At 38.8% G+C, this 15,046-nt stretch overlaps 1 protein-coding gene across 1 annotated transcript; it reads left to right on the forward strand.

The window, feature by feature from the left end:
• Positions 1-1,187: 1,187 nt before the first annotated feature.
• LOC134539935 (snurportin-1) lies at positions 1,188-10,254 on the forward strand. Its single transcript, XM_063382299.1, has 6 exons — positions 1,188-1,525; positions 3,163-3,247; positions 4,914-5,030; positions 5,646-5,831; positions 7,099-7,509; positions 8,555-10,254. The coding sequence occupies exons 1-6, from the start codon at positions 1,371-1,373 to the stop codon at positions 8,714-8,716; spliced, it is 1,116 nt and encodes a 371-aa protein (XP_063238369.1). The 5' UTR covers positions 1,188-1,370; the 3' UTR covers positions 8,717-10,254.
• The last annotated feature ends 4,792 nt before the right edge of the window (positions 10,255-15,046 follow it).

Genomic DNA, 15,046 nt, shown 5'->3' on the forward strand with positions numbered 1-15,046 from the left:
GCGACCCTCCGGGGTACCGTTACTCAAAACAGGCGAGACGGCCCAACCTTCTTCTCTACCAGTCTTGGGTCTATGGGACTGCTCACAAGGAGTACAAAGGCATTGCCTCTGTTACACAGGATTGGAATCGGCATCAACAATAACATTTATGTAAATATGAGAGTCTGCCAGTCTATATCTAGATGGATATATAAGAACCTACAATCACTCTTGAATTTTGATTCTTAAAACAAAGATAAACTGTATCTTCACGCACAACCCTGATGGCGATCGGCCATGTCGCAGGACGAGCTCTGTTAGCAGTGGATAGCACAGACAAGGATGATACCTGGGTTTAATTAAGGCCAAGGAGGTTAATGAGATAAATAGAAACCGAAATATGTCATTTTGATTTCAACATATTTTAGACGAACACAGCTTTCTTTTTTAAATTTTTTTCTTAAAATTCATAGCTTATTTATAGTGACTTGCTGCTGAAAATAATTTACTAATTTTATAATTTCATTCTTGATTTAATCATCTTTGTTTGTGTCACCTGCAGTCTTGAGCACGAGACCTGGTGGATCCTAGTGGGGACTGGTGGCTTGAGTGTTTCCGGAGGGCACCAGGCTAGTTCGTCGTTGTGGGTCGTGGGTGTTTCGCCCCCGCGTGTCCCACTAGGGTCGTCGGCGGTGGTGCACGTGTACGGACCACAACTAGCGGTGAATGGGTGGTCCTGCTTATGTCGGCAGGAAAACAATAGGTACTCACTAAGCACTGGTTCACTGGAGTCACTGTTCACTACTTGCACATTCACTACTCACACGCTCACTCCGTCCCATCTGCGGCTGCGTGTACGGCTCACGACTGCGTGGCCGGAGCTCTCGTGAAGCGCGTGTTTACGCGGCGAAGGGCGGAGGAGAACTGCCTTCCGGCCATCTTCACAACTCCACGCGTGGGGGTGGGCTAGGAGTGCGTTCTGCTAGCAGGGTTCAGTACTGGCGGGTGGAGGCTGGGCTTTACGGCCTTCGGCGGGATGACGACAAAATATATAATTCGTTATCTTTGTCTAGTATAGGCACATTTTAAGTATTAAACATAACACACTCTAAACCTTTGAAATCAATATGGCGTCTTTTACATTTCCCGCCTCCTCTTAATGGTTAGTATAAAATTATTTTTTAGTCATGTAGAGTGTGTTGGTTGCACGCAACGCGAACACAACAACAACAGGTCTGTTGAATAAAACCGCTCAGTGTTTTAAAGAATGGAAAACATTGTTTAAATCTGTACCCAATTATTTTATCTTGTAATCTAGGTAAATTGAATTGGGCAGTCAAAGGAGTATGGCAAGAATTAGCACATTGCATTGATGCGGTTAGTAGTACGTTATGGAAGAATTACTGGAAAATTTATCTTCCGTTTCTGTTACGTATTCTCATAACAGCGTCGTTAAACCACATCCTAAGTACTCTGAATTTAAACGCCGGTCGAAAGAAGAGTCTCAAGAAGTAAGACGCCAAGAATTGTTAAAGGAGCAAAAAAGGTGGGATTACTTACTTCTAGGCTAGCGTTCATTCGCGTACCTGCTGTTACCTCTCGTAAATCGCAGGGGGCCCTGAGCAGAGTTTGAATAATACATTTTCTCGGATTATTAAATACTTAGTAGTAATGAGGGCGATGTTGAGGGATTCCTTGTTTTAGAAAGCATTAAAAACAAAGAAATATTGACATCTTACAGGATACTTTCTTTTTTATGTTAATATCTAAACTACACACTTTGGTATTGGTCAAGTAAAGGGGCGCATTTGAAAAAAAAAAAAAAAAAAGAATATGCAGTAACGAAAATGCGTTTTATCATGACTTCCTAACATTTTTTCTAACTCTGTTCACGTACATTGTGACATTTTAAGTAGTTTGGCAGTAGTTTATCACTTTTTAATGGTTGCTCAGCACAAGTTGGCTCTATTAAAAATACTGTTAAATTGTTTGTAATTTAAAGTACTGTAAAATCATGCAAACTAAGGTTCGGTTAGGTCAGTTACACGTATTATGTATTGATTATGTTTTAAATGTATTTTATTTAATTAGTTAATCCAACCGGAATGACCTTTAACTTTAAAAGACTTGTCAACACTTTTGAAAACTTACCATGGAAACGCATATCAAAGAAATCAAACAATCGCCAGTGCTTTGAAATAACTCCTTTAAAACAATCCACCAGTCAGAACAATCACCACATTTCAAATTACATAGACAGTCAAACAGTTAGAAATCTAGCCAATGTTTGCAAATCGACTTAACTAATTGTATACAATAAGTTCATTCCATTTACAATGAATTTAACCAATAAATATCTTATCCAATTTTCACTGAATATATGTCATGAACCTTTAATTGTATTGGTCATGTAAATGAGTACAAACCATGAGTAAAAGTTCTGTATCACGTATCCAAGTTAATCCCTTGATCCTGATGGCATGATCTTGTACACATGATCGTGTGGTACATTAGTTAAGTACATACGTAAACTGGTTATGAACTTTAGAAAAAACTTGTGATATAAAAATTAATTATGATTCAGAGTTGAATACAAAAATAAAATTTCACAAGACCAGATATTACTTATTTGTATTGTGATATTTTTGTTATTTCAGGATCTTTCTACGTACTTAATTAAAACAGCAAGCATCAGGTACCACTTGATCAATTATACAGGATCATGCCATCAGGATCAAGGGATTAACTTGGATACGTGATTTTGGAACAATTACCAAAATAATTTTCTTACATGAACATGCCACAGGAAAATAATTTTTCCTCATGTTATCAAATAACACATTTATCACTTTGCTCTTACACAGAATTATTAAAAAAAAATAATACAGTTTTGGTTGCATCCTTTTCCTTGACAATTTCCCCAATGGAAATATGGTTAACCCATTAGTTATGAATAATGTTTGATGAAGTTATATTCATCTAAAAAAAAAAAAAACTTGTCTCACACCATGAGTTCAATACTATAACATTTTTACAGAATTATAAAGAATAACAGTAACAAAAAAATACCTTTTTCAGATTTTTTAAAATGTTTGATACTTCTAAATAACAAATTACTGAGGTAGACTTCATGTAGAGTGAGTAGAATCAATTAAGTGTCAATGTGTCGTCTAATTTATCTAGGCGAAGGAGCGAACGCTTCGATGCCTCCCGGGATTTGGAAGCAATCTTCTCCAAGACTCGAAGGCCTCACAGATCGATAGCCAAGGTAAGATAACGTAGTCACAGTGGGACAGCTGTTTAGTAAGAAATAATAATAAATTGTTTCTATTGCCCTCATCCTTGGGTTGTCTGCACGAGTTTTAAGAGCATAATAAAAATCCATATATTGGGATAACCTAAGAATGATAATGCATATTGACTTTCAATTCATATTTTGCATTGTTTGTTGTTGAATAAATTCAAAATGCATATTGTTCTTGAAAAAAGTATTAAAATTTTACTTTTGTGAACAAAATTGAGAATAATTTTAAAAGGCAAATTTCACTCGGTATACTTTTCCCCACAGCAAAAAAAAATTTAACTTTTGCTTTCACCTGCAGAGCGTCTCACTGTTAGCAGTAGAGAGCGAATCGGTGCACTGTTGTCAGAGTGATTCTACCTAGATTAGTTGCATTCTACTGATTATTCATATGGCTTATTTACTCTAAAAAAAAATTATTTTGTAGATGATAAATTATGTTAAGTTATAAATTTTTTTAAATTATAATATTTAAAATTTTTTTTTAATACTATAAAATAGTGTTCTGTCGACAGTATCATTACAGTTGCAGATTTTATAAAAAACACTAATTAAATAATAAACACCAATTATTTCACACGACACACCTGCAGCTGCCTGTCACTATCATATTCAGACATTCCATTAAACAGTATGCTATTTTTCTAACAGAGCCAAATCGTTAGTATTTAAATTGCATTAAAAAAAAGTTGTTGAAACCAAGATGACCACTTTTAGTTCTGTCTCCTTAGAAGCGAAAATTATATTATGCTTTTGACAAAATACAATAAGAAGGCAGCAATGTTTATCATTTAAAATTTCCTTTTACATCATATAATATTTCAGCTTGTTTTTTTTTCGTTTCCAAAAATGTTTCGTGACGTTAACAGAATTTCTGAAACATTACAAAGTTGTGTCGGAACTTTTGGAGCTCTCTGGCTTTACATCTGGCAGAAATTGTGTGTTGGAAAGGAAGAGCGAACGTCCATTACACTTCACACCGCGAACTAAAGATGGGACACGCTGTAGTTCACAGCCATGTTAAACCCAGGTTAGTGGTGAAGTGGTGGGAACGCACCGCTCCTGAGGTTATCATAGCGTGGTGAACCCGTAGTGGTTTCCCACTGCCTTCCACCGTAGGGAAGTGTACGGACAACACAGTACCAAGTGCTGAACCCACGAAGGAAAATTTTGACAAGCAAAAAAAATCCCAGACACAAGTCGGGAATCGAACCTGGGACATTGGGCCCACCAGGCTGAAGTCCTTCGTACTAGATCTAGTACTTTTATAAGTTTTTTAGTGGTCAAGTACAGATCTAGTACTTTTTTCTTTAATATAATATTATTACAGTAACTCCAATATGTTTTATTATTAAGAATAATTATTTTTAAAAACTATGGAATGTGTGTGTGTGTTTGGTGTGATATATTTTAAGTTTGAGCGTTGCAATGTCATAATAACTTCCTAAATTGTTAAAACCATTACAAATTATAATTTAGTACTTTTTTTTTTTTTCAAATCTAGTACTTTTTTCTCGCCTAAGTTGGTACGAAATATTTTTTTCCTCGTGGACACCCTGCACTGGACCGGACGGTTGGAAAGTTAATCGGCTCACTCTGCGAACGTGTACAGTCTGTGTGGTTTTGGCCGCAGGACAAGTACAAGATGATGCACTCGGAGTGGCTGGTGGATGTTCCGACCGACATGTCGTCAAAGTGGAAGATGCTGCTGTGCCCGGAGGGCAAACACGTGCTCGTCATCGCAGTGCACGTGAGTTTGTCACTTTTTCCAGTTACGTTGTGCGGCAGTTTCACGAATGTTTCAATGCGTCGTTCGTAATGTACGATAAAAAACAAGTTTTAATAACTTGTTAGTAGTGAAATTTTTTACTCAAAAGTTTATTCAGTTTACAGGTCAGGACTTTGTGCAGTTGTAACTTACATAAAAAAAAAATTATAGGATGTATATAAAAAAAATTCCAAAAGATCCACATGAGCATGTGCAAATATGCATTTCAAATTTCAAATTTGCGACGGTACAAGAAAACATAATACAGTATACAATTAATTTCTCATCAGGTGGATTTAAATTTGAAGCTACATGCACAACATAATATTAACAATATAGTAGTACTAGTTACTGATCCTTTATTAGTTAACTATATAGTAGTACTAGTTACTGATCCTTTATTAGTTAATATTGTGTTTCGTTTTGATTTTTTTATATCACAGTATTCAGCTGACAGAAGACTGAATCTGTTCGAAAATGTTGCCTCATCTAGAACAGTGTGTATGTGTGTGGTCTGCTCCCAGCTAGGCTCATGGTTCAAACCAACTCCACGGGCTTGTCAGGCTGGCGTAGTGAGCGGAGAGCGTTTGTCCCCAGGGCCGGACGAAGCTGATGGACCGGCGGAGGCAGGAGGTGAGGAGCTTCAGCTCGGTGCTCCCCGGGGGCAGCCCGGAGTGCCCCCACGAGCTCACGGTGCTGGACGGCATCTGGGTGGCCCGCGAGAAGACCCTGTACGTGCTGGACATGCTCTGCTGGGCCCACCACGACGTCGTGGACTGCGAGGTGAGCGGCTCCCCGCCCCGCCGCCTCCCGGGCATTGAGAAAGTTTTGACAACCGCGCGGCGAATTAAGGAGGCGCTTACCTTCGACTGGCAACCTCGTTCCCACCGAAGCGGCCACGGACTTTACATTTTATTAATACACAGACATAACCCTTACATTTCCACTAGAGTCTACAATTTATATCCCAGAGATAAATTGAGTTCGTTCAGACTTTCAATGAGTGTTTCATGGTTTACATGCTGGTTGACATTATCCATTACAGCTATAATATTATTTTATAATTATTTTTCATAATAATAATATTGGTGTTATTTGCAATATTATTATAATTTGTATTTAATAAAAAATAGCTTGCAAAGGGGAAGGCATGACCTGGGAAATTCACTTGGTATATAGGTAGTACCTCTTTAGGGTGTTCAAACCTCAAAACAAGAAAGCTCAATAGCCAGCCAATTTTGAGAAAAAAACCTTCAAACATTTGAGTTCAGCTTAGGTAATAATAAGTATCACTTCGTCGGCAGCCGCTGAGCGGCTTAGTCGGTAGCTTTCTTTGCTGCTGCCAAGTCGTTCAGGGTTTAAATCTCGGTATCCATCACAAAATTAACAGACGCTCTGGAGTTTATTTTAATGTAATGTATACCTATTAAGGAGCCCTCGTAGTTAGGGGTGTATTTGTGTCAGTGAGGCGGGATGATAAGTGTAACGCTCGCTGGTGCTTCTAGCGCGGTATCTCCTCTGAACTGACATGCAGTCTTCTCATCATACATAGGGCAACTGCAGGGGCGCAACAACTAAATTTCCAAAAGGGGGGCAATATAACTTTTTATAAAGAATCATGGATCCCCCGTATTGAAGCAGGGGGGTCCGGGGGTCCTCCCCCGGGAAAATTTATATTTCAATGTGGAAAATGGTGCTATTTAAGCAGTTTTATTATCTAAAAATAAAAATTGATTACACAGGACTTTATTTGCTCTTGTTTGCCCCCACTTCAAAGTTTGAGGGGGGGCAAAATACCCTTGCCCCCCCCCCCCCCCCCCCCGCACCCCTGGGCAACTGTAAACTTCAAATAAACTTCAAATGAAAGACTCAACATTTTTCTGATTCTGAAATCTAGAACTTCCAGGTTTGAAACGTAAGAGAGAATGTGGCTACTGTGGCATATCCAAAGAAAGATTTGAAAGCTACTCGCTGTGGTTAAAATGGGCTTTTTGACTTATCACTCACTGTTCACCAGCGACGAAAACAACCACGGTGTGGGTGTTCCCAGGCGGAGTTCCGCTTGTTCTGGCTGGAATGCAAGTTCAAAGAGATGCCGGAGATGGCGGACCGAGAGGCGAACCAGGGGCTCCGCTTCCGCCGGCTGGAGACGCACCCGTGCGAGCCGGGGACCGTGGAGGCGGCCATGTCGCGCTTCCCGCCCTTCCCGGGGGGCGGCCCCACCCTGGACGGGGTGCTGTTCTACCACCTGGAGGCGGGCTACGCGATGGGGCGCACCACGCCGCTGGTCGGCTGGCTGAAGGGGTACATGGTGCCCGACCTGCTGGGGGTGCCCGTCGCCGCGGGCCACCTGGGGGGCCGGCCCCCGGGACTCTCGCTGCGCGACCACATCCAGGCGGAGGAGAAGCTCATGCACCGGAGGAGGCAGCGCAACAGGAAGGAGCGCGTCAGGGCCGACAAGGTGTGTCCGGTTCTCGCTCGAGGGTGCAGACGAGATTTTATTAGTTCATTTTGGTTTTTAATACGAGAGATTTCAGTGTTATTTGAATTTTGTACGAACTCTGTTTATTCATAAAGATAAGCAAAATTTTCAACAAATTCGACACTTGTTCAATGATACTTACTTCATCAAAACAAGAGTCATTTTGACTAATATTTGCATGTCTAACTACTGGGAACAATAAAAATAAATGAGCAAGTGTATGGGTAACAGTTAACTTTGTCCTTGAGTGAAGATGAGTTATCAGCTTTTAATTTACAAGTATTTATTTTTAAAATGCTTTTTGCTTTGTAGCTAGGTCTGTGTGAGTAATAGTTTTTTTGATGCGAAGTGAATATAAAATTCAATTGTTTAAAATATTCGCCAAGTTGGATCGAACTGCGAGTGCGGTTCTCGGCGAAGCTGTATTACACTTTATTTTATATGTTACAGGCTTGAAGTAAAAAATATTAATAGTTTAAGGTTTATAATGTTTGAACTGATTACCGGTAAGTGATCAACCTGCAGCGGGAAGAGTTGAAGTAAGTCATCCCACAGCATCGCGAGGCCTAGCCAAGGAAGGTCACAGACCTACGGTACGGGCACGGCCCTCGGCTCTCTCTCGGCAAAGATGACAGGATCCAGCGTGGATCGCGTCAGGGGCGATTGGGGGTACGAAGATCGGGCTCCCAAACGAAAGGTGCATATTAACGACGCTATGTGACCATCGGGCCGATTTCGGCGAGGGTAAAGTGTGATGCGAATTTCAAGGAAGACGTATGTCAATAAAAACACAGTTGTCTCACCTTTGAAGCAGAAAGGAAGAGAAAAAAAAAATTATGAAGCCATGATTTTGTATACGACAGGGGTTATTTTTTTTTAAATAGTTTGGGGCAAAGGGAGATGTTTAGTTTTAACCACGCCTACTGAGCAAACATGCTGAGATGTGTGATGCTTGTCTGTTAGCGGCTTCTAGGATGGGGCGTGGTCTTGAGACACGTGTGTGTGTGTGTGTGTGTTCTCGCAGATGGAGTGTGAGCAAGGTGGAGCCAGTGCAGACGCGTCGGAAGACGCGATGGACCAGCAGGAGGATGCTGTGACGGAGAAAGACCCTTCCCAGTCGTGCCAACCCACCGGTGTCGACTCTATCGTGGAATCTGCGGTTTCGTCCCAACTGATGACGTCTTGAACTTTTTTTTTTAAATTTGGTACAAAATATGAAATTCTCGACTGTCAGTCAGTCCTCGAGTACGTAAAAAAAATTGTATCTTATGCAAGTCTGCACTGTTGACAGACGTTTATATATTTGAGTCACCTTCTACTTGCTAGACTGAAGTTCATCGTGGCCCTGTCTGTGGCCGGGCGACAACGGTGCAGCCCAGCGGCATACGTGCGGGCCTAAAAACATTTAATTTGGAATTTGTTCTTGAATAACTACAGCATAATAGAGCTCAGTACGGAACACACAAGACATTTATTAGTGAAAACTTGTAACAGTGTCAGTTTTATAATTTTTTTTTGTTAAGTGTACATATGCATAAAAATGTGTAACAGTACGCTTCACTTTACAATTTCATAGGAAAGAACTGCTGCACTTAATGGAAAAATATGTACAGTGCCCGGGATAAATTCAAATAAAATTTAAGAATTATTGTTTTGAACAATAAGATAACTAGCGTACAATATTCTTTGAACATAAACAATACTAAAAGTGTTCTCTTGTCGAAAATATGAAGCTCAAAGCAACCTTTGGTTTTTTGTTTGCGAATAAAATTGTTCTCAGTATGCCAAATGCAACAAAAAAAAAATAAGTATCGTCAAACTAAAATTATTTGCAGTTATGATAAGTGTTATCTTAGAAAGAGGAATAGGACAACAATTTAAAAATTTAGTTCCTGTAGGTCACAGAAAAATGGATGTGAAACTAAAAAAAAAAAGTACTTTCCAAATTTATCTGTTAACAATCTTGCACCAAATAGATGCATTTTATTAGTGTGCATACTGGCTAGATGACGTCAACAAATTTGGCAGTGGGTCACTGAAACAATGAGATTCATTAATGCATTTTAAATTTTAATGTTTAAAAAATGTATACTTCCATCACCCTGTTTTTGTTCAATAGTATAAAAATTTTTGTGTGTTTTAAACATTTTATTCACTATTCCATGCTTTTCCCTGGGTTTTGTTTTTGGAGCTTGGTTGTCTGTTCTCTGCTGACTTCACAAATACTGCGCATGGCTCGTTCACTAACACCCAGTACATTTGGCAGCTCTTGCTGTTGCCATTTGAAGCAGCTCGAGAAGAAAAAAATGTTCAAGTTTCATCATCGCAACACTGAATCACAGACTCTATAATTACGCGTTCACTGCTGTGGATGACGTTCCTGTACCTCTGCGACCATCATTTATACTCCGTAGTCTTCCACGCAGCTGAACGTGCGGCTGATGTTTGTAAATCAGCAGAAAGCAGAGTCTGACCTGACGTGTTGCTTACCCCTGCTCTGGCATGCTCAAACGTCTGCCGGTACCAGTATTTACAACTTTGTATAGTAAAATATAATTTTGGTGTGAGAAAAATTTGTGCAGTGTAACCAATTTTCTTGAATTAAGGTCAGTGTATTTATCAAAAAAAAAAATTGCTTACCAAACCCTATGTTGGCTTGGAATTGTGTATGTATAAGTACAAATTTTGTTATATTAATTATAATAAAACACCTTTCAGAAATCATGTAAGAAATATTTTTTTTTTAAGAAAAGTAAATGCATTGTGATGCCATGGATGTGATTTTTATGAAATTATTCTTGATTTGGAAGAAGAAAATGCCATTGTAAGTATTTTTCCTTTGAAGTGTTGAGTCAGATTTACCCTCCAAAAAAAAATTTGCCAGTGGCTTTAATGAAAATTGCGGACTCTTGTGAATCAAATGCTTTGACCACCTGAAAAAAAATTTTCACGAGATATTCTGCTCTTTGTTTTTTGCAATAACTGAATTTAAAGTATTTGGAGCTGGTTAATTTATTGGTAACTGAGGGGCAGTTGGAGGATTGAACAACAGAAGTAAACAAGGATAGAACACGTAAAGTGTTTATCAGCAGATGTGAAATATGCGACATCGTTTTGGGGATGATGAAAAGATGAGCACATTGCATCAAAGTGTTCTGGGCGATAGGCAACAACACGATTAAAAGTTCATTCAAGAGGTTTTTTTACCTTAACATTTCATAACTTGCTTGAATTTTGCCAAAGAAAATTAATTATGTACTGCATATCTTTCAGTTATTTGTGTGTATGTTGCCTTTAACAAGATGTGCAAGGTGGAATAGGTAAGTGAGATGTCTACTGGTACAAGTAATGCTTCATTGCCTTTGAGTAGAGTGCTCTAAACTGGCTTGCAGTCTTTTCTTGGAGAAAGTCTTAAATATTTTTATTAGATTCATGCACATTTTTGAAAGTTGAGTTGATTTAGAGCTAAATTCTTCTAATGAAATGGCTGACTTTATACACAAATGAGTTGGTTAATTATGCTGATTTTTTAAAAATATTTAATGAACATCCCAAGACATAGGTAGAATCCCACCTCTATTTGCCGATTGCCAGAAGCTTGCTTTGTAAACTGAAACTTAAGTGAAAATTGTTTCACTGTGTGTATTAGGTAACTTCATGGGATTTTCACACAAAATTTGAAAAAGTTTTTTTGCTACTAGTAATCGGTGAAATTTAATTGAAATGCTGTTAAAGCTGTTCCAAACAAATTTAAAATTAGTCTGGTGTGATCAGTGGCGTAGCCAGGATTTGTGTATGGGGGGTGTTAAGAAGCATGCCCCTCCCCCCCCCCCACCATATTATAGCGGGGGGTCCGGGGGTTCTCCCCCAGGAAAATTTGGATTTTAAGGTGTAAAATAGTGCTATTTTAGCAGTTTTCGGTACTTAAATTAAAATATTGTAATGGTTAAATATTTATTAATTTTAATATGAAATTTGTTTGAGTGATGAATAAGAAATTCATTAATGATTTGGTGCTAAGGGGGGTGGGTGGGTTTGACCCCCTAAAACCCCCCCCTGGCTACGCCCCTGGGTGTGATAGATTTTCAGTCAAATTTGACCGATTCTCAGTTTTCCCTTAAGTTTCCGTGTTTGTCATAGATTGTAGAGAAGGGGTTTTCTTGGTGTACTAATGTGCTACAAAGCCTCTGTAAGTGTGCCTTAAGATTTTGGTAAATACAAAATATTTATAAAAAAACTACGGTTTTGAAATTAGGATATATATATATATTTAGGTACCTACAGGTATTAGAAAAGAAGCTCAGGGTTATCACCAAAGCTGTAACTTGTAACGCCCGCCTCACTCGGAAACACAATTCCTCGTTTGCAAGGGGCAGATTCTTTCACGATGCCTTGTTGACAGTAACACTCCACATGCCAGTGGCATGAAACAGACCAAAACCAAGCGCTAGTCAACAAAGATACTTCACTGGTTTCTGTAGCCTAGACTGAACTGTGCTTAGAGTTTATATTTAAAAAATAAATTCTGGTTTGAAGTGAAATATATAAAAAAGTAAGTAAAAATTAATAATGAAAAAAAAAAAAAAAACGAATTTTCAAAAATATTAAATTCTACAGCATAAAACATTGTGAGTGGTAATCTTTGCATAAAAGGCTCTTGCAAGGTAACTGATAAGTGCGTGGCTGTCACGGATGTTTAGCAGTGAAACTTAACAATGAGGTTGAAGTTCTAAGTCAGCTCACTAACGGCACTGTAGGAAGTACTGCAGGAATCTGTTTTTGTGGTGAGTAACTTGACAGTTTTGTGTCAATGATGTTACTGTACAACTGCAGGTTATATATGCAAATTATGTTCCTATTTAAAAAATTTATGTGGACCTAAAAATCTAATTTTTAGTAGTGTTAATCATCTTCAGAATATTGTGTGTACCTAATACCTAGTAATTGACAGTTGACATATCCACAGTGAGAAGGCCTAACCACATTCAAATTGCTCAGTGATTGCTATGGAAGTGCAAATGGAACAAATATAGTGCCAGTAGTGTATGTATTCAGAGACTAGGAGAGGATACAAATGGAGCATTAGCAGTCAGACGTGAGGCATTTTTTTTTCTCCATTTTTTTTTCTAATTTTCACATGCCAATATGGCGGACATTTTGTTTATATTTGTATCAGCTGTTCTAGCCTGCTTTTATTTTTGTAAAACCGCCGCCATATTGGCACCCATAGTACACTGAAACCCCACTCACTCCCTTTTTGTCTTCAACCCCCTTACCAATTATCAGACCCTATCATCCATATTTATATTTCCCTAATCTCTATGTATTGTCCGATCCAGTGGCATGTTCATGGTTGAGAATTGTGATGTCGCTGTGACCTTGAAATAAAACTGAAATATAGTATACCTATGAGTTTTTAGGTTAAAATGTAATCGAGGTGTTGGATTACACCTTTGGTATCATATTTGCCACATTTCAAGGTCACAGTCATCCAAGATGGCCGCCGTGACGCCACAATCCAAGATGGCGGCTGCCAATCCACAACCTTGAACTTGCACGTGTACTTCTGGCTCCAAATAGCAATGCAGTTACGCAACTCTCTTTTTGGATCGTTACGCCTTTTGCAACGCTCTGCGAAGTCATAGCCCCGACTTACCCCACCGGCTGTGAATAAGTTCCAATGTAGGCTGCTCCGAGACACGGCCGCAGGTTGTTTAACGTGAATGCGTCGTCATGTAAATAGAAAGTTCAAAACTAGGCCGGGCCACATCCGCCATCTTGGCTTTCTTCCTCTCCCTGCGGAGTCTGGGCCGTTCGTCACCGGCGAGTAACGCCTTTTGGAATCGTCACGAGACGTTCTTTATTCTAACCTTCGTTTCTTGCAATTCAAGTTGTACGAATTTGCCAAATTATTTTTTTCCGCACTATTCTTCGTAAATACGTCTCACAGTTGTTTATCATAACCTTAAAAATAAAAATATCTTTGTCATTTTTTTTTTTAAACGTTCATTGTTTTCTTCACAAAATGATTTATATGTTATTCAAATTGGTTAATGCGTGTTCAATATCTGCTCTCAAAGTGGATGAATCACCCAGAATCGAACGTCCCGTTTTTCTCATCCTTGGAGGTGCATGAGGCAAGCCATTCCAGGTGGCACTAAACAAGAGTCATTTGCTAGTGCTTCCTAGTGCCCTGTATACATATAAAAATTGTTAATATTTTATAACGTTTCGAAATTACTCTACTTTCGTTAAATACCGCACTTTTCGAATGGGCATCCCGATTTATAAGTATTTCATCTTGTGTCGACTGGCAGAGGTGTGAATGATCAGTGCAGCCACCCACCGCCAGGAACGCTTGCATCCCTGGTTGAAAAAAATAAATAAAAAATCCATACCTGGATAAAGTATAAAGCGGATTGCGAACCCAAGTTCCCCCCCAACCCCCCTGCTTGGCAGAATCTTTTCTTCTCTGACCAACTCTTCATTTTTTTATATCATCCTCTGTCTCCTGTATTCACGCGAATTTTCACCCTGTACGTCTGAGCCCAGGGTTTTCCCTGTGTCTATGCAGGTTTTACCTGGGTCCAAACTAACTAGTTAATAGTCTAGAGTCAGGGACGTAACTATAATAGTTTCCATCCAGAGAAAGAACTCATTTTGGAGGCCTCCATCCCCCCCCCCCCCCCTTTTCTAAGGGTCCTCTTTTTTTTTTTTTACAAACAAACCAAAACTTTTCCTGACACCTCATATCGCTACCACATAATACATTGATCTAATTGTAGTCAAATTAATTTTTAATAATTCGCAAGTTGGATGTTACGTGAAAAAAATACCAGTTTTTGACCTGACAACGTCTAATAAATCGATGAACGCCGGCTGTACGCACGAAAGTGTCCCGTTACGCTGTGTCCCGTTACGCTCATTGTACGCTTGCGCCGCATCTATCTCTCTTCCACTTGATTGGAACAACCATCGATTTGACTTTTTCGAGGCACATTAAACTTGAAACACTCCCATTTGTTTCCTACTTTTCCTATCATCGTCCTTTCCTTAACAGAATCACACATATTGGAAGAAGTTAAATAGCAAACATGTATAAAAGTTATAGTTAAAATAATCTGTTCGTTAAAGTAATAAACATATTTTAATTAATGAGTGCAAATAAAATTAAATTTATTAATTAAATTGTAGATTTTATTTCAGTCCTTCTTTGTATCCATACAAAATAGTGATAATTCAATAAAAATGATTCAATTTTATTCATAAAAGTAAGTATGCAATCATTTCATCAATGTTTTGTTATGAATTTGTCACGTTAAACTATCGTCCGTAAACCGACTTTACAGACAACCAATTTATATATATATATATATATATATATATATATATATATAAAATAATTGACGATACACGTGTGTGTTATCTTTCAGTTCAAACAATTCAGTCCATCTGCCCTCAGAGTGTGTTGACACTGCGGTATCAAAGTATTTAGGTACGTCTCTGAGGAGGGGAG

The sequence above is a fragment of the Bacillus rossius genome, chromosome 16, assembly GCF_032445375.1.
Source record: "Bacillus rossius redtenbacheri isolate Brsri chromosome 16, Brsri_v3, whole genome shotgun sequence".
Lineage (NCBI taxonomy): Eukaryota > Metazoa > Arthropoda > Insecta > Phasmatodea > Bacillidae > Bacillus > Bacillus rossius.

Excerpts from the sequence above, each read along its gene's own strand:
- LOC134539935 (XM_063382299.1), top strand. The coding sequence starts at position 1,371 with ATGGAAGAATTACTGGAAAATTTATCTTCCGTTTCTGTTACGTATTCT. Across the intron at positions 5,031-5,645 it reads TGCTCGTCATCGCAGTGCAC|GGCCGGACGAAGCTGATGGA; the intron begins GTGAGTTTGTCA and ends GTTTGTCCCCAG. Across the intron at positions 5,832-7,098 it reads ACGACGTCGTGGACTGCGAG|GCGGAGTTCCGCTTGTTCTG; the intron begins GTGAGCGGCTCC and ends GGGTGTTCCCAG.